Below are 25,705 nucleotides of genomic sequence, written 5' to 3' on the forward strand. Positions count from 1 at the left end.
CATGGGATGTTTGTTTTCTTTTGGTTGCAAGTGACAAAACCAACTCAGACTAGCTTAAGCAAAAGGAGAATTAAATCCAGAAAGGTAGGGGTGCAGCTGGTCTCAGGGACTTGACTAGACAGTATTATAAGGCATCAGAACTACCTCTGCCTCTTGTCAGAGCTTGTCTCTACTTTTTCTCAGGGTTTCTGCTTTTACTCTGGCGTCTCTGCAGATACGGAGTTTAACTGTCAGCTGCTTCAAGGTCACACTCTTACAGAGCTTACACATTAAGGAATAACATCTCTCTAAGCTTCATTATTTAAAATCTAGAGGATTGGCTTAACCTAGGTGATGAGCCCTCCTTTGGATCAGTCCCTATAGCCATAAAGGGGAGAATACAATGAGGAGCCCAATCTAGGTCATATACTCGCTTCTATGGCCAGGGGAGTGAAGTTCAATCATTGGTATCCCTCCAACCAAAACCACAGGAGCATTTTCACAGAAGATGGAGGGTCCTTTCTGGGCAGACAAAACTATAAATAACCATTAAATAGGGCATATAGTTACTCATGATAAACTAATAAAACAATGTTAATTTTCTAGTATCCCATGAGATAAGTAAAGTGTCAAATGGTCTTACATAGTTATGGTGACCAGCCAGTAATAGTGTTTTTCCATCTATTTAGGAAACATGTCAGGAAACCTAAATTACAATCCAAATCTTGTTTTAGTAAAAATGGAATTCAAGTAGAGAAATTTTAATGCATGCTCTTGATGATCGATGTGATCAGTCTATGACAGCTTGATGATCCTGTTATCTCTATAAGAATATTACTTCCACATTTCTTTAAGTACTAGTCCGAGTATTCCTTTAGGACAGTCCTAGCAAAAATTTAGCTGTGTTCAGATGGGTTTCCAAAAAGATTGTCACTCCTTTGTTTAAAACTTTGCTGTGATTTCCCGTTGTTTTAAGAATGAAGTTCAGACCCTTAACATTATCTGCAGGTTGTGTGCAATCTAGCATCTGCCTGCCTTTCTGACCTCATTATGAGCTACTGTTCCCCTTGCTCCCCTCTCTGTTTGCCCTAGCCATATTCATCTTCTCTCAGTTCCTGGAATGTTTTAGTTGCCTCCACCCTCTCACCCCCAACCAGGACCTTTGCCATTTTCCCCTGCTGTGGCTGCCAGCACTACCCTTGCCTCACCTAATTAACTATTTGCTCTTGGGTTAGATCTCACTTTAGGTATCATTTCTTTTTTTTTTTTTTTTAAGATTTTATTTATTTATTTGACAGAGATAGAGACAGCCAGCAAGAGAGGGAACACAAGCAGGGGGAGTGGGAGAGGAAGAAGCAGGCTCATAGCAGAAGAGCCTGATGTGGGGCTCGATCCTAGATCGCCGGGATCACGCCCTGAGTCGAAGGCAGACGCTTAACCGCTGTGCCACCCAGGCGCCCCTAGGTATCATTTCTTGAGAAAGGTGTTTCCTGATTTTGCCAACTCCACCTTTTTCCCCTCTCCCACCCTCTCACCTCCCAGAATAGTTTAATCCTCCAGGTTTATAAGTCTCTGTAGCACATGGTAGGTACTTTTATACCTACCTTGTAACAGGTATCATACTGGTAGTTTTGGTCAATGTCTATATTCCATGATAGACTGAAATTTTCATAAGGGAGTTTATTCACTAATATGTTCCTGTCTTATTCCCCACTGTTTCTTGCACTTAACACACTGTCTGGTATATACCATAAACTTAACAAATGTTTGTTGAATTAATGAAATAATCTTGATTGGTTTTGGTAGTAGAGTCTTGTGACAAGATTACAGAGTTTGTTTTTAGATGTGAAGAAAAGAGCAGCTTACACTTTCTGTTTTTACAATAAATTAGTTGCATAGTTAGGGCTATTGGTTTTATAATTCAGAAATTAATGTTTTCAGATAGAAAGTGTAATATAATTTATTTCAGTTGCAGTTTGGCAACTTTAATGTTACTCTTTCTATTTTCCTTTCTCTTTTGATTCCCATAGTACAGAATAAAAAATAGGAATTGCTTAATATTTCTGATTGAGGATCCTTTAAATTTAGAATGGTGCTTTTTAAACCTGACTGTAGAGTAGAATCACCCAGGGGGCTTTTTAAAAAATAACCATTCCTGGACCCTACCATCACTTATTCCGACTTGACTGCTGTGAGATGGAGTCAGATAATTCTAATGGCAGCCAGGTTTACGAGTAACTGACTTGAAAGTATCTTACTTGAATGCCCTTCTGTCTCTTGTTTTTGGGTGGAAAACTCCTTTGTCCTTTGGTTGAAGCAAAACTTGAAATAGGGATGAGAATTAAAGGAAGGGGCTTATTATGAAGAGGGCTAAATTTTTTGGAGAAGAGAAACTCTAATACTAATTTTTCTGTTTTGTGAAGTGTCCCAGCTCTGGTATAGAATTCTGATGATTTTCTTTTCTCTGAACTGCTCCTCCCATCAACTAAAATTCATAATCTATTTTGGTATTTCTAAAGGTTGTTATGTTTCATTTAGCCTGATCCATTTGATAATAAGAATTAAGTTTTTATCTGATGGTTACAGCCTATATTCTTTGCTGTGTTTATTTATTTACTGATCTTTGAATATTTTTCTATACCCTAAGTGCAATTTTAGAGCTCTTGTAACTGCATTTGTATGAGAAGGAAGGAGAAAACGTGAAAGATGTTTTTGTATTTTTCTTTTTTTAAAAGATTTTATTTATTTATTTGACAGAGAGCCAGCCAGTGAGAGAGGGAACACAAGCAGGGGGAGTGGGAGAGGAAGAAGCAGGCTCCCAGCAGAGCAGGGAGCCCGATACCGGACTTGATTCCAGTGCCCTGGGATCATGCCCTGGGCTGAAGGCAGACGCTTAACGACTGAGCCACCCAGGTGCCCCTGAAATATGTTTTAATATGCCATACCTTCTAGCTCATATTGATGATTGAAGGATTTTCACTTGTGAATTAATTTTCATCAGAAGCATAGTGTGTTTCACAATTAGGAGTATTTTTGTTTAGCTGGCTTGCTTTGGTTTGAAAAATATAGTTGGACTGCTTGGCTAATCGTCTAAATTTGGGAAACTGATTCTACTAATTAAGTACAGTAGTAATTCACAATAGATCATTGGGAATCTGATTTTAGCAGCATTGTGAGCAGGCTGAGATTAAGATTGAGTGTGATTCAGGCAAGACTTGGTTGTTAGAGACATGTTCAGACAGATGGACGTCTGGTAGAGCAAGGCTGTGAGCATGAATGACTTAAAATCTTGATCGAGTATGCTAAAAGCATTAGCAGAATTGATAGACAAGACAGGATTAAGATTTGTTTTGTAGGGTAGGTATTGGGACTAGGTAGACAAAGAGGGTAGATGCTTGAGATCAAAATCTAGTTCTAGCACTAGGAATAGTTTAATGAAATCTGTGAGAGAAAGCCTTTTAGATTTCAGAGGATCCATGTCTATTTCAGCAAGTCTGATGCTCACAAAAGTAGGCTGTGTGCTTTTTTGTTTGGTGAGTAGGAATAATTTTTTGTTCTCTCCTGCAGCACAACGTGCTTTTTACTCCTATAGTATCTTCCATATATAAATCATACACGTCCTACTGTATACAATCTTTCCAAAGCTCAAAATTTCTTTGAAGCCTCTTATTTCACTTAAAACTTCAAGTAAGTTTTGCATTCTATCCCATATGGTCATGTTTGTTTTAAAATAAATAAAAATAAAAATTAGTGGCCGGTCAGTGAAAACACTTTTTCTCCAAAAAAAAAAAAAAAAAAAAAAAATCTTTTGGTAAAATTGATATTCCAGAAGGAAGCACATTTATCCTGTGTCATTGAGTGCCTTCTAGCATATATAGTGCTAGATATTCCCTGGAATATATATACACCATTTCACTATATACGTCCTCCTGGTTTTTTTTTTTTTTTTTTTTTCCATGCACAGTTAAGGCATTTTAATTTAGGTAAACTCAAAAGTACACATTTCTTTAATCGCTTTTCTTCTTTCTTGTAACTCTGATAAGTTTCTTCAGGAAGATAAGGCTGTCTATTAGGCTAATCAAGAATATTTTTTTTAAAAAGGGAAAAAAAGATCTAGCACCATATATTTCCGTAATGTACAACTATCTTGTGCTTGTTCTGTGGCAGGCACTATGCTCAATGTTAGGGGTACCATGATGAAAATGACAGTCTTTGGCTTAAGTTCTTTAAAAACTTTTTAGTATAAAAAGGTTATAACATATTGGTAAATTAAACATACAAACATTCATTTTGTACAAATTGGTTACATTTCCTCCTCCATTGGCTTGGGAATTATATACTTTATTTCTATTAATCCCTATAGGTTAATCATCATCATTTTATGCAGCCAGTATTTGTTTAACTACAGCTGTGTCTGCCATATAGTTCCTTCTTACATTGAGAGACTGTAGAGTGTCAGTGTTTCTGAAGTCAACTACTTAGACTCAAAGTTAAGTTAGTTAGGCTCTCTGTGCCTAAAGTAGAAATGTAAGAGAAAACAATACCTTTTCTTTTGTGGAGGGCAGAGACAGAGGGAGAATATTAAGCAGGCTCCAAATAGGCAATGAATATTATGATTTCTGTAGCCATAGTTTAGTTTTCTCTGTTCTTGAACTTCATTTAAATGGAATCATGTAAAATGGACTCTTTTGTTTATGACTTTTTAAAAACATTTATTAGAGCGTGCGTGTGAGTGGGGGAGAGGCAGAGGGAGGGAATCTCTAAGCCAAATCTCTGCTGAGTGTGGAGCCCAACACAGGGCTTGATCTCACCACCCGTGAGACCACAGCCTCAGCTGAAACCAAGAGTCAGATGCTCTGAGCTGAAACCAAGGGTCAGTTAACGTCATGACTGAGCCACCCAGGCGCCCCTGTTTATGTCTCTTTTCATTGAACATAATATCTGTGAAATTCACCTATATTGTGTTTATGAGTAATAGATTCTTTTTATTGCTCAGTACTATTTCATTGTATCATAATTGTCATGATCTCGTGGTCCTGAGATGGAGCTCCATGTGGGGTTCCTTGTTCAGCAGGAAGTCTGCTTGGGGATTCTCTCTCCCCTTCCCTCTACTCTTCCCCCTGCTCATGCGCTTGCATGCTCTCTTGCTCTCTCTCCCTTAAATAAAATTTTTTTTAAGATTTTATTTATTTGAGGGGGGGGGAGAGAGAGAGAGAGCGAGAGCGAGCGTGAGAGCACAAGAACAGGGGGAAGGAGAAGCAGATTCCCTGCTGAACAGGGAGCCTGATGCAGGGCTCAATCCCAGGATGCTGGGATCATGACCTGAGCCAAAGGCAGATGCTTAACCGACTGAGCCACCCAGGCACCCCTTAAATAAATTTAAAAAAAAAATTTTTTTTTAAATCTTTTGTGCCCTTTTTAAGATATCTTTTCTTTTTCCAAGGTTGTAAAGATGTTCTATGTTTTCTTCTAGAAGTTTTGTAATTTTTGCATTTTGTGTTTATACATACATAACTTTTTTTTCCTTTTATTCATCAAGTATGTATTGTGTGTCAGGCACTGTCATCAGGTGTTGGAAATAGATGCAACAGTGAAGACAGGCAAGATGTTTGTGTGGAGGGAGGGTTTGGGGTGGGGGTGGTGAGGAGAGGTCAGGATCAGAATTCATTTTATTTTCTAGACATTTATCTAATTGTTCCAGCACCAGTTGTTGAAAGACTTTTTTCTCCCTCCATTGAATTGCCTGTTGTCTTTCAGAAAAGTAATTGGTTGCATATGTGAAGGTCTTTTGGATTCTTCTTTTCCATTCCTCTGTTTGCTTTTAGTCTGGAAAAAGAAATTTGCCTCTTTGTGTTTGGTATACTGCTATTTACCTGTGTATTTCTTTACCCTTATCTTGTTTGGGATTTAGTGGGTTGCTTATTTCTGAGGTGTGGTGTCTTTAAACAGTTTTGGAAAATTTTCAGTAATATCTTATGTGATATTATCTCTCCTTTATTTTCTTTATCCTCCTTCTGTAACTTAGATTTTATGGATGTTAGACTTTTAAATTCTGTCTTATGTGTCTGTTAACTGATCATATTTTCCAACTCTGATTTTAGGTCATTTCTTCAGATCTATTTTCCAGTTCACAAATTCTCTCTTTAACTACGGCCTTTCTTCTGTTTAGCCTGTCCACTGATTTCTAATTTCATTTATATTTTTTCATTTCTACATATTCCTTTTGGTTCTTTTAAAAAATAAGTTTCTTAATCCTTGGTCATACTTTTGATGCTCTCATACTTTTGATGCTCTAAATGTGTTATATTTTTCATTGTCCTAATATCCACAGCCTTTGTGAATGTGATTCAGTTGTATCTGTTTTTTATGGTGGTTCATGTCCTCCTCTTTTTTTTTTTTTTTTTTAATTGTGAGCTCATTGAAACTTATCTCTGGGAATTATTTCTGATCTAGGTTTAGGGTATGCTTCATCAGAGAAAGTGCATTTGCTTCTCCCAAGAACCAAAGGACACTATCTACCCAGAACCACTTGACATTGAATTTTCACTTGGCCTCACAAAAATAATTGAATTTTCATGCCAAAGTTGAGTGAAGGCCAGATTGTGGTTAGGAAGACTCCATCCCACCACTACTACCACATTCGACTCAGACCCAAAGCTAAGAAAGGCAAGAGTACTCATTTCTATGGGAATGAGATGAGTTCCCCTCCTCCTCAATCTCCCCAGTTTATCATTCGCTGAGAGTGTTGCCTTTTGGCTTCTCAGCTTTTTGGTGTTGATCTGACTTCCCTCTTTGATCAGGTCCTACTCTTTGTCTTAAGTCTCACATGTACAGTATCATTTTAAATAAGGCCATGGTGAGGATGTGGAACAGCTAGAGCTCCCATACATTGTTGGTGGGAGTGTAATTTGGTTTTGGAAAACTTTTGGCAGTGTCTAATAAAGTCATATGTAGGCCTACCCTGTGACTTAGTAATTCCATTGCTATTTTTTAAAATTAATATATAACGTATTATGTGGGCACCTGGGTGGCTCAGTTGAGCATCTGCTTTCGGCTCAGGTCATGATCTTAGGGTCATGGGATCGAGCCCCACATCGGGCTCCCTGCCCAGCAGAGAGTCTGCTTCTCTCTCTCTCTCTGACCCTCCCTGCTTGTGCACTCACACACTCTCTCTCTAAAATAAATTAAAAAAAAACCACATAAAATGTATTACTTGTTTTAAGGGTACAGTTCTGTGATTCCTCAGTCTTATATAATACCCAGTGCTTATTACAACACACACCTTTCCCGGTGTCCATCACCCTGTTGTCCCATTCCCCTACACCCTACTTTTTTTTTTAAGATTTTATTTTTTTAAGCAATCTGTATACCCAATGTGGAGTTTGAACTCACAACCTCAAGATCAAGAGTCACATGCTCTTCCAACTGAGCCAGCTATACATCCCTCCATTGCTACTTTCATATCCAAGAGAAATAAATGCATGAGTGCATCAAAAGATGTATAAGATAATTTTCACAGTACCTTTATTCATATTTGCCCAAACCTGGAAGCTACTTAAATCTTCACCAACAGGACAGTGGAAAATTGTGGAATATTCATACAATCATATATTGCACAGCAATAAAAAGGACCAAATTACTGACATACATGACAACATGGATGAATCTCACACACATTAGGTTGAGTGAAAGAAGCCAGACATAAAATAGTACTTGTGATTCCATTTATATTAAGTTCAGTGACAGGCAAAACTAATCTATAGTGATAGAATTCAGTCGTCATCTCTGAAGAGAGGATATTGACTGAGAAGAGAAGGAGAGAACTTTCTGGGATGATGAAAATCTTGATCTGGGTAGTGATTACATGGGTGTATTGCCTGTGGAAGTTCATAGAGCTCTATATTCAGATTTGGGCATTTTAACACTTCATTGTGTGTTCTTTTATACCCCCATTTAAAAAGAACAGAAAGAAGTATAAGGCCATGAAAGATCAGATCCTCTTCGGGTATGGCTTCTTAGGGTTTATAGCCTACTAATACCACATTGCTAAGATCCATTTTCAACATGAAAGAGCAAAAATTCTTTCTCTTCTTTATTAAAAAGAAAAACTGCTGACTGTATTGCAGGAGTGCTATTCTGTCTTTTCTGTAGCCAAACTCAAGAGGTTTGCTGCCTGGGGTGCATTAAATTGAACACAACCCAAAGAAGTATTGAAAGCAAAGAGTTTGGGGGCACCTGGGTGGCACAGTCAAGTGTCTGACTCTCGCTTTTGGCTTAGGGTCTTACATCAGCGTTGTGGAGACTGCTTAAGATTTTTTCTCTCTCCCTCTCTTCTCTCTCAAAAAACGGGGAAAAAGGGGCGCCTGGGTGGCGCAGTCGTTAAGCGTCTGCCTTCGGCTCAGGGCGTGATCCCAGCGTTCTGGGATCGAGCCCCACATCAGGCTCTTCCGCTATGAGCCTGCTTCTTCCTCTCCCACTCCCCCTGCTTGTGTTCCTCTCTCGCTGGCTGTCTCTATCTCTGTCAAATAAATAAATAAAATCTTTAAAAAAAAAAAAAAAAACGGGGAAAAAAAACAAAGAAAGGAAGAGTTATTACTTATCACAAGGAGACAGGGAAATGGCTCTCAAAGTACCATCTGTCTCCTCTTGGGGTTCATGCATAAATTTTTATTCTGTGTGCTAGGCAACAGGGCCAGGGAGCTTGATACATTAAGGAACTTACACATTTTGTTACCTAGACACTTGGTTTCAACTGCTCATGCTTAGTATGTCAACATGCTAGTACATACATTGTATGTTCGAAAAATATTTGGAAAACCTCGCCCTTGGGAGGAGATCTTAGTATGATAATGAGCTGGAGGTAACTTTAGGGCACCTGGGGAGGGGGGTACTGCTATGCAGGGCCTCAGCTCCAAACTGGCTCAAACTGGCTCACGGAAGAGGGTATCTGGTAGAACACCTAGCCATAGCTTGTTCTGCAAAACAGACACATTCTTTCCTGCTTTCCCTGCTTTCCCCCCTTCCCCCTCCTCCCTTCTGCTGATAGCCTGCAGCTCTCTGATATGAATAATTCCCCATTGCATCCTAGCTAAGATTTCTGTTACAGATGTATAACATTTCTATCTTACGTGTTAAAAATACTTTTTTGACTTGGAAAATCTAGGTGAAGGGTAAAGGGAATTCCTTGCACTATTTTTAACTTTTCTGTAGTCCTAAAATTATTTAAAAATGAAAAAGGGTTTGGTTGGTTGGTTGTTTTTTTCTTTGATAGGGGGAAGGGGCATAGAGAGAGGGAGAGGAGCAGACTCCACTGAGCGCAGAGCTAGATATGGGGCTCGATCTTATGACCCTGAGATCATGACCTGAGCCGAACAAGAGTCTGACACTTAACTGAGCCACCCTGTTTGTTTTTTAATTTTTTTAATTTAAATTCAGTTTAGATTGGAAGAACAAATACACAGATGTACTTTTTTTTTTTTTTTAAGATTTTATTTAGTTGAGAGGGAGTGAGGCAGTGAGTGAGAGAGCGAGCATGCACGAGGAGGGGGAGGGAGAGGCAGCCTCTCTGCTGAGAAGGGATTCCGATGTTGGCCTCGATCCTGGGACCCTGGGATCATGACCTGAGCTGAAGGCAGACACTTAACCAACTGAGCCAACCAGGTGCCCCCACAAATGTACTTCTAAGCATGTTACTATGTATGGTTGTAGAAATTGTCTGCATGTAACATTCACTGGATATTGGCTTAACAAGGCACATTATTTTCTACAAATTATTTCAATCACAAAGCATTTAAAATAACATTTTGGGTTAAAAAAATAAATTCAATTTAGTTAACATATAGTGTATTATTAGTTTCAGGGGTAGAATTTAGTTGATTCATCAGTTGCATATAACACCCAGTGCACATTACATCAAGTGCCCTCCTTAATGCCCATCACCCAATTACCCCATTCCCCCACCCAGCAACCTGCAGTTTGTTCCCTGTAGTTAAGAGACTCTTATGGTTTGCCTCCCTCTGTTTTTATCTTATTTTTCCTTCCTTTCCCCTATGTTCATGTGTTTTGTTTTTTAAATTCCACATATGAGTGAAATCATTTGATAGTTGTCTTTCTCTGACTGATTTTGCTTAGCAGAATACTCTCTAGTTTCATCCACAGCATTGCAAATAGCAAGATTTCATTCTTTTTGATGGCTGAGTAATATTCCATTGTGTATACATATCACTTCTTTATCCATTCATCTGTCGATGGACATCTGGGCTCTTTCCATATTTTGGGTGTTGTGGACATTTCTGCTGTAAACATTGGAGTGCATGTGCCCTTTCAAATCTCTGTTTTTGTATCCTTTGGATAAATACATAGTGTAATTGCTGGGTTGTAGGGTAGTTCTAATTGATGTATAATATTTTACTAGTTGCAGGTATATTACATAGTAATTGGGCAGATCTATATAATGCCCACGCTCACCATAAGTGTAGTTAACTTCTGTCACCTTACAAAGCTGTTCCAAATTATTGACTATTCCCAATGCTGTGCTTTTCATCCCCGTGACTTACTTTATAACTGGAAGTTTGTACCCCTTAATTCCTTTCACCTGAAAATAAAGGATTTTTTTAAAAAGTTTTTTCAGTTTTAACTTAGAAACCTCATTTTTGTTTATAATTCTGAGTTTTAAGCAACCACGTTAGAAACTTTTGGAGTGCAGTCCATTTACAAATGAGGACTATGCACTATATTTGATTCTTTGTATTAATTCATTGTAACTGCTTTTTTCTTTTCCCAGTTTTTCTTTATTTTTTAAAAAAGATTTATTTATTTATTTTGGTGAGGGAGGGGCGGGCAAAGGGAGAGGGAGAGAATCTCCAGCAGACTCCCTGCCTCTCAAGGAGCCCAGTGCAGGTCTTGATCCCAGGGCCCTGAGGCCACTACCTGAGCCGAAATTAGGAGTCAGGTGCTCAACTGACTGAGCCACCCAGGTGCTCCTCTTTTCCCAACTTTTTTTTTTCTTTTAACATCTATCTATCTATCTATCTATCTATCTATTTATTTATTTATTTATTTATTTTAGAGAGCTCCTATGCATGCACAAGTGGGAGGGGCAGAGAAAGAGGGAGAGAAAATTTCAGGCAGATTTCCTGCGGAGTTTGGAGGCACTGGCGGGCTGATGTCATGACCATGAGATCATATGAGCCTAAACCAAGAATTGGGCGCTTAACCCAGGCGCCCCTTTTACCAACTTTTTTTTTTTTTGAGATTTTATTTATTTATTTGATAGAGAGAGAGAGAGAGAGAGCACAAGCAGGGGGAGTGGGAGAGGAAGAAACAGGCTCCCCGCTGAGCAGGGAGCCCAACTTAGAGTTCGATTGCAGGACCCTGAGATCATGACCTGAGCTGAAGGCAGATGCTTAACTGACCGAGTCCCCCAGGTGCCCCCCAACTTTTAAAATGTTTTCTGTATTTTGCCATTGGCATTTTGCATTATTTTCCAACTTGTTTATTTTGGTCTGCATTCCAAAGACAGAATGAACTCCATACTTTTGTGAAGTGTATCTTTAGAGGGAATCAAACTAAAAGAATTTCAAGCCCAAGTAATATATGAAAAAGGCTGTTTGATAAGCATTTAGAGGTTTAGATCAGGGATGGCAAATACTTATCACTTAACATTCTTTCATCCATTACATATACTGCTCGTTGATCACAGTGCTCTTCTTTTTTTTTTTTTTAATTTTATTTATTTATTTGACAGAGAGAAAGAGACACAGCGAGAGAGGGAAAACAAGCAGGGGGAGTGGGAGAGGGAGAAGCAGGCTCCCAGCGGAGCAGGAAGCCCGATGCGGGGCTCTATCCCAGGACCCTGGGATTACGCCCTGGGCCGAAGGCAGACACTTAAGGACTGAGCCACCCAGGCGCCCCTTTTTTAAAGATTTTATTTATTTATTTGACAGAGAGAGAGACAGCCAGAGAGAGAGGGAACACAAGCAGGGGGAGTGGGAGAGGAAAAAGCAGGCTCCCCGGAAGAGCAGGAAGCCCAATGCGGGGCTTGATTCCAGGACTCTTGGATCACGCCCTGAGCTGAAGGCAGACGCTTAACAACTGAGCCACCCAGGCACCCCACAATACTCTTCTTCTTAAGTCTTTCCTCACACAGTGTTTTAGCTATCTCCTGCCAGTTGGTTAGAGTTGACATGAATCACAAAAAGGCTATTTGACATTTCTGATTTGGAGGATCAGTTTTGGGGAGAAATTTCTGTCATATCTGTTCTTTTAATTAATGAACTCTTCCATCCACTGTATGAAGTAACATAATTGTAATTTTGGAAGGGCGGTTACCTAAAGAATACCTTAATCATTGTTTCTTGTCACTTAAAATTTCAGGAGAAGCCAGTTGAATTTATAGAATATTAAAGTACAGTGGATTTTTTTAAAAATCCATACACTTGCATGTCACATCTTTAACTTTTAATTGGATAACATTTTTTATATGTGATTTACTTTTATTCTTGTGTTTTCCTTCCATCTTTAAGGAATGGACCTACCCTATGAGACGAGAGATGCAGGTAAGATAACCTTTTTGTTTATTCAAATCAACCCATAGTATTATTATCATTATTAAATAACCTAATTTCGCAAACGATTTGAGACCTGTTGACTCATAATCTGTAGGTTCATCATCAATCAGCATATCTAAGGTTAATCGTGGATCTTAAAAAGATGGGAAGTGAATTGTTTCCTTTCCTCCTTAGATTAGAATCATGGACATAGTAATATATGTGTGTGCTTAATAAATCACTTTGTTTTTCCTTATCGGAAAAATTGGGTACAATACTTTAATTCCTTTTGAACCGGTTTGTTTTCTGTGTCTGCCTAGTTTAGATAAGTCTGAAAGAGTTGACTATAAGGCAAATCACTCTTGAATAATTGTTCTTTTTTGTGTCTGATTTCCAGTCAACTTCCATAATGAAGTCCTCCGGAAGACTAAGTTGAAAACTCCCAATATGGAATGATAAAATGATAGTTAACCCTCATAGCAGTTTGTTTTTCTTTCACATTTCTTACCATTTACAGTCACTCTGCTAGCCCCAGAATCAAGCAATGTCTCCTGTTCCTGGGAACACCTTGACTTATAAAAATCTGTTTCTTTTCTCTATTAGTGAAAATTCTCTCTTTTAAAGTATCTGAGTACCTATGAAGCATTTTACTTGATGCTATGGGGAATGTAAAGAGGAGTAAAATGTAATTTCTGCCCACAAGAAGCTAGTAGGAGAAATCAGACTTATGAGCAAATAATTACAATTTTTCATAGAACTGAACTGTAAAATTATACTATATTAGTATCTAGCATATGATATAGCCCGATTAAAATCTTTCTGTATTGAATTTACATAGAATAAATTTTAATCTAGCATTTGGAAGGTGTTTATTTAAAATTGTTGAAACTCTTGTCAGTAGGCAAACATTTGATGTTGGTCTTTTTTAAACTTTGCAATAATACTTTTATTAACTATAGGTAACAAAAATTCTAATCTTGTGTTTTGTGCTTTTGATTTGGCTGAATAAGGTTTTGTGTAATTCCAAAGGGGTAATTTTCTTTATGCCTATTTTATTTTTAGACTATATTATTAGACTATTTTAGAGCAGAGAATATAAGTAAAATTAGAGCTGTTTTATTAATCTAAAAGACAGTCATATAGGAGCATCTGTATGGCTCAGTTGGTTAAGTGTTGGACTCTTGATTTTGGCTCAGGTCATGATCTTAGGGTCATGACACTGAGCCTCTCCGTGGGCATGCAGCCTGCTTAAGATTCTCCCTCTCCCTCTGCCTCTATACCCCTCTCTTTTTTTAAAAAAAAAGATAGTCATATAATACGCTAATTTTACCCAAACTGCTTCTAAAAAGCACTGTGGATGTTCAGATATCTGACTTTTCAGAACTATATTTAAACTTTAAATGTCTCATTTGATATATAAAGCACATCTGCATTTCTCTTCCCAGTCATTGCTTAGTGTGCTGGGAAATGTTCCCTAAATTACAAGCTTTTTAGCAAATTATTATAACTATGAAAATACTCCACAAATCCACTTATATATAAGTACATAATTTGTATAGCTTTAAATTGTTAATGGTAAATATCTCAATTTTTTTTTTTCCTAGGAAATTTTACCTGGATTGTTTTTAGGTCCATATTCTTCTGCTATGAAAAGCAAGGTATGAACTTTAGGTTAGGTTAATCAAGAGACTATTAACCAACTTTTTTGGAATAAATTTTTTTAGTAGTAAGAGTTTTATTTGAGGGAAGGTCCACAAATATTGCATGTTATTCTGGAGTGCCTATCACTTTTTAAATTTTACTGGACCATGATTGTCAAGTGTTTCACCACAAATCACAAATAAGTATATTTGACATTTTAGTTAATCTTTCCTTTCCGAGGGTAAATGTGTGTGTGTGTGTGTGTATGCACGTGTGTTTTAATTGATAAAATCTTATTTCTGTTTTTCCAAACCTCAGAGACCTGGATGCTCCAGGCTGTAAAGTGTTCTATTATCTGTCTCCTATATAGTCAAAGTGAAATGGATTTCTTTAGTTAACACTGTTAACAGGGTAAATTTCATTTTAATATATGAAGCAATTTTGTTGCCACTTCCTAGAAGATTCAGTCCTGTGAATTAGGACAGTGCTACTAGTTCCCTTTGAATTATAATGTGAAACATACCACATGCTTTCCCCAGTACCCTATTTAGAAGTCAGTATTCTTGTATATGATATCTACCTACAGTAAGTTTTGTAATAATAATAAAAAAAAAACAAAAAAAGCAAAACTAGAATTTTTAACTTTAATGTTTAATGTATTTATGAGTTTCAGATGAACAGGGAGTTTTTTAAAACTAGAGTCATTTCTTTGAAACTGGAAGGTTTTTTGACTATTGAGGCATATGTAAGAGTAAACCTATCTTTGATGGCCTACAGCTAGGTTGGAAAGAGTGGGGTGTTGGTAAAAAAAGAAAGAAAATACTAAGGAAAAGATAGATAACTGTAGACTTAACTGTGACTTACAATAAACAAACAGAAGTCAAATAAAAATTCACAAAATACTGGCCTTCAAGATGGTTTTAGATTTTGGATTTAGATTGATTTTTGTATTCCTACAGCGTTTTATAATATACCTATTATAGTATTTGTCGCATTAAATTACAAGTATTCGTTTACAGATCTCCTCAAAACCTCTTCCCCCTCAATTTCACCATGGTCTAATTATTAGGAAAAGTTTCTGTGGCAAAATTAGATTATTTTCCATTCTGAATCACCATAGTACAGCTCATACTCCTTTTCATGGCATCATCCAAAAAATATATAACAACAACAAATAATAATAAAGATAAACCTTAGGGAATAAATTCCTTTTCTAATATTTAGTTAAGCCTGTCGTTTATTGCATTCAAATACATTTGAACTGTTTGTGTACAATTTTTTTGTGGTTTGTAGGTATGAGATTAGGTCAGAATTTGCTTTATATAAATGAAAATCTATTGAAAAGTAAAAAATATTCTGTGTGCTATTACATTTGGGTCCTATTTTTTTAAGGTTTGTTTTTTACTCAGTAATAGTCTAATATGCCTTCAAAGCTTGTTAGAGCAGGTTTTTATCCATAGTTATGTATATCTTCTACGGTTTCTCACACAAATAAAGTAGATAGGAAAACTTATTGTATATCACAGATCAAGTATAAACAAAAGAATAGAAGTTGAGTACATTTTGGAGGTTTAATAAATAGGAATATGGAATATTGATTAAATATTAATCCTACCAAATGCTTACCTCCCTTCTAACTCAGGGTGCACTCAGGAAATACAAAGATAATTAAACTCTATCTAATCTATGCCAGACATAGGAAACTTTGCTATGAATACATTTAAAACTTGAAAACGTTTTCTTAGCTCAGGCTGCTATAGTAAAACACCATAGACCGATGGCTTCAACAACAGACATTTATTTCTCACAGTTGCAGAGGTTGGGAAATCTGAGATCAGGGTGCCAGCATGGTTATATTTTGGTGAGGGCCCTCTTCCTGGCTTGGAGATGGCTGTGTTCTTGCTGCTATATCTTTCCATGGCAGAAAGACGAAGCTCTGCTGTCTCTTCCTCTTATCAGGGCACTCATTTCATGGGGCTGCACCCTCATGACCTCATTTTAGTCGGTATTAACTCCTAAAGGCCCCATTTCCTAATACCATCATCACATTGGGGATTAGGGCTTCAACATACGAATTTTAGAGAGGCACAAATATTCGGTCCATAACAAATATAAATTATTCTTTGATTTCTCTTATGGATTATTAATATTACTGTTATGAACTATTTAATGCAGAAAGTGGGAATTAAATATATAGGAGTATAAGCTGAATGTATAGAAAACTCAAGATTATGAATTCTGATTTCTCTTGCCAGGATGATTTTGTTCCTTCATTTATTGAACAGATAATTATTGAACAGTTAACATGTTCAAGGGACTGTTACACATACTTAGTATGAATCAGTGAACAAAATCCTTGTTCTCATGGAATTTACATTCTAACTATTAAAATAGCATGTCATGTTACATATCTATCATGTCATATATATTATATATTACTTGTATATAATATGTACATATCAAACACATTATATTTGAAACCTATAGTCACTTGCAAATAAAAACTTACTTGATAATTAATATCTAGGATTGCCATATTAAATCGCTTTAAATGTAGAGCCAAAAAAACACCACAGAATATAATATCATTTGGAGTTGCCAGTTTTAACTTTAGAAGAACTGAAATGTTATTAGTCTATAAACTGTATAAATTAATTAAACTGTATAGTTTGTGGTAGAAAAAGTATACTGGGAGAGGCATGGTGTAGTCCAGAGATTTGGGCCCTGGTACTGCTATTAACTATGTCAGTGATGTTCAATAACTGTTTATGCCTTAGTAGTCCTTCTAAAGAATAAAGATTGTGGTCAATATATGTAACTACTGTTTACTGAACACTTGCCATGTGCTCCAGGCATTGTGCCAAACACCTGACATATATAATTTGTTTAACCACTCAATGAAAAGGTTAGTATTTTCCCCATTTTCACTGGGAAAACGGAGCCACAGAGCTCACGTCATTAGCAGAGCTGGAATATAGAGCCTGGGCTCTCATGACTCCAAAGCCCATGCCTTTAAACCACTATCTAGTATTGTTTCCAAAATAAATTATCTTTAAGGTCTCAACAAGCTCTAAAATTATGTAAGATAATGCTATTAGCCTTCTGAGGATATGTAGTATTTATTAATCTTGAATCACTGATCTTGCTGATCACTTCAGCTATATTATAAAATTAGCTTTAATTCCCTGTACTTAAAGTTCAGATGTGGCTATATTAATTTTAATGTTCAGTCCTATGTATTTTCAAACATCTGTGTTACAATAAGATGATGTTTTGTATTTTAAACTATTTCTCTACCCGTCCCTCTTTTTTTATAGCTACCTATACTACAGAAATATGGAATAACCCATATAATATGCATAAGACAAAATATTGAAGCAAACTTTGTTAAACCAAACTTTCAACAATTATTTAGGTAAGAATTATTGCTGTGATTAATTAAAATGTTATGGGCAGCAAACATGTAATGTAGTTTTTATGTCAAGTTGATTTTATTATAGCAGACTTCTGTACATATCTGTTCTTGTGTGTGGGTGGGTGTGGTTTTTTTGTTTGTTTGTTTGTTTTTTTGTGGTGGGCAGTGAAACAAAGTTTATTGAGCAATAGTAAAGTTGATAGTATAAAGCTCCTGAAGAGGGAGGGGACCCAAGAGGGTTGCCTTGTACATTATCTGTTTTGTAAGGATGGTCATATAGTATATTATCTAAGAAATACGTTTCCTTTAAATTTTATTTTATTTTATTTTTATTTTTATTTTTTTAAAGATTTTATTTATTTATTCGACAGAGATAGAGACAGCCAGCGAGAACACAAGCAGGGGGAGTGGGAGAGGAAGAAGCAGGCTCATAGCGGAGGAGCCTGATGTGGGGCTCGATCCCATAACGCCGGGATCACGCCCTGAGCTGAAGGCAGACGCTTAACCGCTATGCCACCCAGGCGCCCCATCCTTTAAATTTTAAATAAGCAATGCATTTAATGCAGAATTTTAAAGATCCAAAAGCATGTACAGTATACTGAAGAGTTTCCCTATTTCTGTGCCTTAGATACTCAGTTCCCCTCTCTAGAGGCATCCACTCTTACTTCTTGAGTATCCTCCTGGGATTATGTTATATATATAAGCATATTCCTGTAGATAAACTTTTTTTTTTTACACTGGCTTTAAAAATGTTAATGTATTTTAGAGATTGCTTCATATCATTACTTAGCTGCAGTGGCTTTTTAAACTTGCATCGTAATCCGTTGTATGGCTATACTAAAATTTATCCAACTTGTCACCTATTGGGCATATAGATTGTTTCCAGTTTTTTGCTAATGTAGTGGGTATTCCTATCTGTGTCATTTAATTCATGTGTGAATATATCAGTTGGATAAATTTGTAGAAGTTGGAATTGCTCGATCAAAGACTGTGAGCATTTAAAATTTTAATGGATGTTGCAGATTGCCTTCCAGTGAATTGTATCAGTTTATGTTCCCACTCTGAAGTGAATGAGAGAGACTCTTTCCTTGGTATCTCACCAAGACAGAATTATAAAACATTTTTAATTTTTCCCAATTTCCTAGAGTAAAAATGATCTCTTGTGTAGTTCTTATTTGCCTTTCTCATTATAATGAGTGTGGTTGAGCATTTAATGGTTTTTAATGTTATTTTAACTTTATTTTAAAAATAAAGAACATGTATTACACATGATACAAGAAAAGGGTGGAAAAAGGGTATATAAATAAAGTAAGTCTCTTTCCTCCTCTAAACCCAGCCATCCAGCTTCTCTCCTGGGAGGCAGCTGGTATTAACCCTTAAGTATCATTCTAGAGATATTTTCTTTGTATATAAAAGCACATATGTTAAAAATATTTTAATGTGCTGCTTTACTGTTTGTAAAAATGAAAGCAACCTGAGGTCCATCAGTATAAGATACTCTAAAGTATATTGTGGAAATATATAATAGAATACTGTAACCATGAAAATGAATGAAATATTTCTAAGTGTGTTGATTTGGAATAATCACTTAAGATTTATTAAATTAAAAAAGCAAGGTGTACAACCAAGTGTATACTCTCAATGTGTTTAAAAATATAATATAGGGGTGCCTGAGTGGCTCAGTCAGTTAAGCATCTGCCTTTGGCTCAGGTCATGATCTTAGGGTCCTGGGATCAAGCCCCGCATCGGGTTCTCCGCTCACTGTGGAGCCTGCTTCTCCCTCTCCCTCTGCTCCTCACCACCCACCCCCCACCACTCATGTTCTGTCTCTCAAATAAAAAATAACCTTTAAAAAATATATATATAATAGGCATATATTCTTGTACATGCATAGAAAATTTCTAGGCTAAAAGACCAGAAATCTGACAGTGGTTGCTTCTGTGACAGGAAGTTCAGGGTCTGGGATGCTAGAGGGGCCCATTTTTTATTGCAAATTTTTTTTTTTTTTTAAGATTTTATTTGACAGAGAGACAGCCAGCCAGATAGGGAACACAAGCAGGGGGAGTGGGAGCGGAAGAAGCAGGCTTCCAGCAGAGGAGCCTGATGTGGGGCTTGATCCCATAACGCCGGGATCACGCCCTGAGCCGAAGGCAGACGCTTAACGACTGCACTACCCAGGCGCCCCTGCAAATATTTTTATACTGTTAGAATTTTTTTACCATGTGTACACATTTTTCAGTTAATAAAAATTTATTTTAAAAAAAGGAATGTCTATATTCTAAATTAAAATAGATTGAATTTTTTTCTAATTGTAAAAGAAATTGTTGGTCTTGGGGTACCTGGGTGGCTCAGTTAAGTGTCTGCCTTTGGCTCATGTCATGATCCCAGGGTCCTAGGATCGAGCCCCACATTGGGCTCCCTGCTCAGTGGGGAGTCTGCTTCTCTCTTTCCCTCTGCCCTTCCCCACTACTCCTTCTCTCTTTCTCTCAGATAAATAAATAAAATTAAAAAAAAAAATCCGTGTTCTTTATAGACACTTTGGAAAATACAGAATGGTGCCAAGAAGACTATAAAATCATCCATAATTCTACAACCCAGAGGAAACACTTTATTTTTTAAATTTTATTTATTTATTTATTTATTTATTTATTTATTTATTTATTTTTAAGATTTTATTTGTTTTTTGAGAGAGAGACAGCCAGCGGGAGAGGGAACACAAGCAGGGGGAGTGGGAGAGGAAGAAGCAGGCTCCCAGCAGAGGAGCCTGATGTGGGGCTCGATCCCAGAACGCCGGGATCACTCCCTGAGCCGAAGGCAGATTAACGACTGAGCCACCCAGGCGCCCCAGAGGAAACACTTTAGTTAGCATTTTGGCATATTCCTTCTAAATCTTAACTCTGTTATATATATATGTATTATGTCTACATACATATAGAATTACATATATTAATAAGAAAATGCCAGGATATTTTAAAAAGCCATACTATACATTTCTAATTTGTCTAGAGTTTTTGTTTTTAGTACCAAAGTATTCTGGGTACAGCTTCTTTATCCTAATGGAAGAACCCTTTCTCCTTGCATTTGAAATACTGGTTTATAGATTGATAGTTCTGCTCATAGTTTTGTTTTTGTTTTTTAAATATTTTATTTTTAAGTAATCTCTCCATGCAATGTGGGGCTCAAACTCACAACCCTGAGATCCATAGCTGTATCTCTATGGATTGAGCCACCCAGACGCCCGTCTGCTAATAGTTTGTTTTGGGGGGTTTTGTTTTTTTGTTTTTAAAAGTAGTTTTACTTTTTTACTTTACTTTTACTTTAAAAGTAGTTCAAGCGGGGCTTGAACTCATAACCTGAGATCGAGATCTGAGCTGAGATCAAGAGTCATAGGCTTAACCAACTGAGCCTCTCAGGCACCCCGACTGCTAATAGTTTTTAACATTCAAAATGACAAGCAGTAAAATATTTTAGATTGACTCTGAATTAACTTTTTTTTTCTGAAGCAGTGTTTTATGTAGTTAAGTCTACACAATCACTTCAGGATACAGTCATTGTCTGAATCCTTTTGGATTTTACATTGGTTTATTCTTAGATACTGAGTTTCAGCTTTTATGTGATAAATTCTGAATTTATTGAAGTTGTTACCACCTAAATGATTGTTTTACTACTAAAATGATCACTAAAGAACTGTCATTTTTAAGGCAATATTGACTTTAAAAATTAATTTTGTAACTCAATTACTATAGTTGTATCAATAAACAGATGGTCTAGGATAGGTTAGAAAGGGAAGGTTTTCATGAAATATAGAGTAAGCCTAGCATATTAATAATGTCTTATTATCATAGTGTTTTCCAAAGTGTAAAATTATAGGACAGATGGTCTCTTGGTTGATTTTTGCTCTACTGAAGGTCAGTTCAAGCAATGAATGTTTGACTCATTGCTCCGTTGGTCTTCTATTTTGATTACCTTTTTCTCTTTCAGACTTTGGGCTTCCTCTGAATTGTCCTCTGTAGCATTGTGAGGAGGGGTCAGAGGGCCACTCAAAGAAGAATCTTCTAATTCATGGGGAAGTTAGTAGAAATAGAAGAATAACAATAAAAAATACAGACACTTTTTGTCTTTATATTCTACGTCTAGGAAAGTTTTCTTCCTTCTTGTGATTTTTCAGTTTTAACCAGATAGATTTTTTTAATACAAAAATACCAGAAATGTTAACTTATTATTTAAGGCTCTAAATGCTGTGCAGTTGAACAATATAAAATCTATGACCCAGTTCTTGGGAGTATGATACTTTGAAAGTTGTATTGCATTATTTTCATGGTTGTCAAGAAATTTTGGTTTTTTATACATAGAGTTTTATCTGAAAGTGTGCTTATCACAGAATATTCTATTTTCAGATATTTAGTCTTGGATATTGCAGATAATCCAGTTGAAAATATAATACGTTATTTTCCCATGGTAAGTATCAGATGCTTTAATATCATTTAAATTTTATGATTTGACTTCTTAATTATGGTTCTAAAACTTAATAATAATGAAACTAATTCCTTTCTATGCTACTTTTACTTTGTTATGACTGAAAATTGTGGGATTATATTTTGAAGAATATTTATTCCTTTAAAAACCTTTTTATGATCTCCAAATATCTGAGAAATCACACTTCGAATTTATTAAATTCAAATTAAATTCTAGCTCCTGTATAATTTTTAAAATTTGTAATAGGTACATTTGTAGCATTTTGGAAGTTCTTGAATTAAGGCAATTGTTATTAATATAAATCAGGTAATTTTTTAAATGTATTTTGTTTTACTGTATGTATACGTATTTTATGCTTGTATTAATCCACATGTTTTATTAAAATACACTGTCTTTCGCCTTCAGACTAAAGAATTTATTGATGGAAGCTTACAAACTGGAGGTAAATAATATTTTCTTTACTTAATATTTATTTTTAGGGGATTATGTGTTACAGTTAATGTTTTAGTTAACATTTGTCTTAAATGCAGGATATGGAAGTTGCAATTGTATGTAATAGACTATTCCCAAGTTCGTATTTTCCCAGTTCCTTGTTTCATTTGGATATGCTTTTTTAAATATCCCTGTATAACTATTTTCAAATTTTGGGCCAGCTTTAAATCCCTTTAATTTCAAAGTATTAATTGTAAAGAATGAAATTTAATAAATATCCAAGTGGTATGTATAAAATATAAGATGTTTAAGAAAAGATTTATCTTCCTATGGTATAGTATGTGGTATCAATATATTTTAGTTGCTGAATAGATGTTTTTTTGTCAGAATAACTATTTCTTGTTTTTCAGGAAAAGTTCTTGTCCATGGAAATGCAGGAATCTCCAGGAGGTATGAAGTTAGAGATTATCTTTCTTTCTGTAGCATTTAATTAATGAGCTGTGTTTTCTATTTTTTTCTAAAATTTTTTCCCCCTCTTCAGTGCTGCCTTTGTTATTGCATACATTATGGAAACATTTGGAATGAAATACAGGTAAGAAAGTACTCTGAAACCTAGCCACAATTTAAATTTTCAGTAAAATGAAGCTTAATGGAAACAGTTTGGGAGTTTGAAGTTGATATCCTGATTTTGTCATCTATTCAGGTTGATTAGGCAGGCTCTTGTATCTCATGGCTAGTCTCTTATCCTTTAAAGCTTGTCTACCTTGTATAGATCTACTTAGGCTAATATTTTGTGGTTTTAGGGAGCTAATGCTAAATGTTGTTAAGAAGCCAAGGTAGTTATAGTTGGGAATAATTATGGAAAACTAATTATATGCTGCTAGAGAATTGTTTAGCCCGAGTTTAAAAACTCTTAAACACAGATGTTATTGCTTCCCTTGCTTAAAAGGCTAATTTATTACGTTTTCCTTTAATAGTAGTTGGATGAAAAATTACTAGAAATTGTTTCAGCTTCTTTTCACAATTCAGTGTAGTCTTTCTTAACCAGAATCAACTTTTCCAAGCATACTGCCTAAATAAAAAAGAGCCCCAAAACAAAATCCTGGCCAAAGAACAGTTTTTCCTTTTTTAGTGTGTCTTGTACAAGTTAGAAGTCTTGTAATCATTGACAACTCCTTGTCTTTCACTCCCTGTCTCCCCAACTTACCCATTACCAAATCCTGTCTCTTTTATGTCCTAAAATGTACCTTGAATCTCTCTCTTTATCTTTCTCTTCTTCATCATTTAATCCCCTAATCCAAGCTCCAGTCATCTCTCTCTTGGACTCTAACAATGGTAGTGTTCTTAGTGGTTTCATGTATTCTTTCTTTTTCCAGTTTGTTTTTTTCCCCCACGCTACAGTTGAAATGGTCTTTTCAAAAGAGAAATCTGATCAAATAATCACCTTACCCCAAAAAGCTCTCAGAAGTTTCTGATCCTTAATAATTCTTATCGTGGCCAGTGAAACTTTGCATGGTATGCCTGTGTCAGCCTGTCCATCATTATACCATGTTCCCTGTTAAACTCTCTTTCTTTGAGCTGTGTTCAGCATTGGAACCACAGTCCTGACACACAGGAGACATTCAAATGCTTGTTTAGTTGGTTTGATATACTTTAAGTTTAAATTTTGATGGAAAGTTTACTTAAAAGTATCAGTTGTTAATATTACTTGAATACAAATGCTTTATTTAATGCTTGTTAGACTGTTTTATATATTCTCTTTCTTATTTGGTGTCTTGACAGTAGTAATATTAATAGTGGGAATAACTTCTATATATTGGGTCTTTGCTCTGTGCTAAGTGCTATTCTAGGCTCTTTATCTCATTTAAGCCTCACAACATAAGGAAGTAGATATACTTCTCCTTGTTTAAACAACTATAAAATTTTGAGCACGTACTATGTAATAGATGCTATACAAGGTGCTTTACATTTACTATCGCTCATCTTCACAATAGCCCTCAAAAATAGGAGTTATTATAAACCCCAATTTACAGACAAGAAAAATAAAGCTTAGAAAGTGGAGCAGCTTCCCTTAGAACATGAGCTGATAAACAGAGGGATGGTGATCTTTCATCTGCCCATGCTGTTAATTTTTCCACTACAGCTTGCTACCTCTGTAGCACAAGTTTTATGATTATGATTTCCTGTTTAGGTAAATTTTTGGATAAGTTCCTATTTTAGGTAGATACTGAAAGAATTGAGATTAATTTATGAAATAAGACCATCACCTTAGTTCTCTTTTTTTTGTTTTCAGAGATGCATTTGCTTATGTTCAAGAAAGAAGATTTTGTATTAATCCTAATGCTGGATTTGTCCATCAACTTCAGGTAATTTCTGTCTTCTTCCTTTTCAAAATAGAAAGTAGGATAATTAAAATCTTATATCTATGTAATTTAAATTTTATTTATTTATTTATTTATTTTTATTTTTTATTTTTTTAAAGATTTTATTTATTTATTTATTCGACAGAGATAGAGACAGCCAGCGAGAGAGGGAACACAGCAGGGGGAGTGGGAGAGGAAGAAGCAGGCTCATAGCGGAGGAGCCTGACGCGGGGCTCGATCCCATAACGCCGGGATCACGCCCTGAGCCGAAGGCAGACGCTTAACCGCTGTGCCACCCAGGCGCCCCTATTTATTTTTTTAAAGATTTTATGTATTTGAGAAAGAGTAAGAGAGAGCATGAGTGGGGGTTGGAGAGGAGGGATGGAGATTCCTTGCTCTGGAATCAGGGCCTCGATTCCAGGGCCCTGAGATTATGACCTGAGCTGTAGGCAGATGCTTAACAGACTGAGCCACTCAGGCACCCCTAGAAGTTACTTTAAATACTGAAAAATTTCCATAATCTAATTTGATTGATTTCATTATTATTTTTTTAAGTTTATTTTAAGTAATCTCTACACCTAACATGGGCCTCAGATTCACGACCCTGAGATCAAGAGTCGCACGCTCCTCCAACTGAGCCAGCCAAGTACCTCCTAATTTGTATTTTTATTCGAGTTTACATTTCTAGTTAAACATATTTTCTGTTTTGTTTTTTAAGTATTTTCTTAAAAACTGCCATTACTGTGAAAAAAGTGTTAAAGGCACATTGCTAAATGTAAGATAAAATAATTGATGTTAGAGGAGTCCGGGATGGCAGAGGAGTAGGGGACCCTAGTTTCATCTGGTCCCAG

The 25,705-nt window shown here is 36.2% G+C and overlaps 1 protein-coding gene across 3 annotated transcripts in view; it reads left to right on the forward strand.

Moving 5' to 3' along the window:
* STYX (serine/threonine/tyrosine interacting protein) overlaps positions 1-25,705 on the forward strand; it is a 43,650-nt gene that overhangs the window by 1,922 nt on the left and 16,023 nt on the right. For 2 of the 3 annotated variants that reach the window (XM_008701636.2, XM_008701652.2), the window contains exons 2-9: positions 12,504-12,536; positions 14,132-14,185; positions 17,486-17,583; positions 21,981-22,041; positions 22,465-22,501; positions 22,902-22,941; positions 23,033-23,083; positions 24,785-24,857. In XM_008701636.2, coding sequence (XP_008699858.1) covers positions 12,504-12,536; positions 14,132-14,185; positions 17,486-17,583; positions 21,981-22,041; positions 22,465-22,501; positions 22,902-22,941; positions 23,033-23,083; positions 24,785-24,857 — 447 coding nt within the window. The remainder of the gene's footprint in view (positions 1-12,503; positions 12,537-14,131; positions 14,186-17,485; positions 17,584-21,980; positions 22,042-22,464; positions 22,502-22,901; positions 22,942-23,032; positions 23,084-24,784; positions 24,858-25,705) is intronic. The other variant, XM_008701646.2, reaches the window with a different exon arrangement.

This window comes from Ursus maritimus, unplaced genomic scaffold (assembly GCF_017311325.1).
Source record: "Ursus maritimus isolate PB19 unplaced genomic scaffold, ASM1731132v1 scaffold_25, whole genome shotgun sequence".
Classification (NCBI taxonomy): domain Eukaryota; kingdom Metazoa; phylum Chordata; class Mammalia; order Carnivora; family Ursidae; genus Ursus; species Ursus maritimus.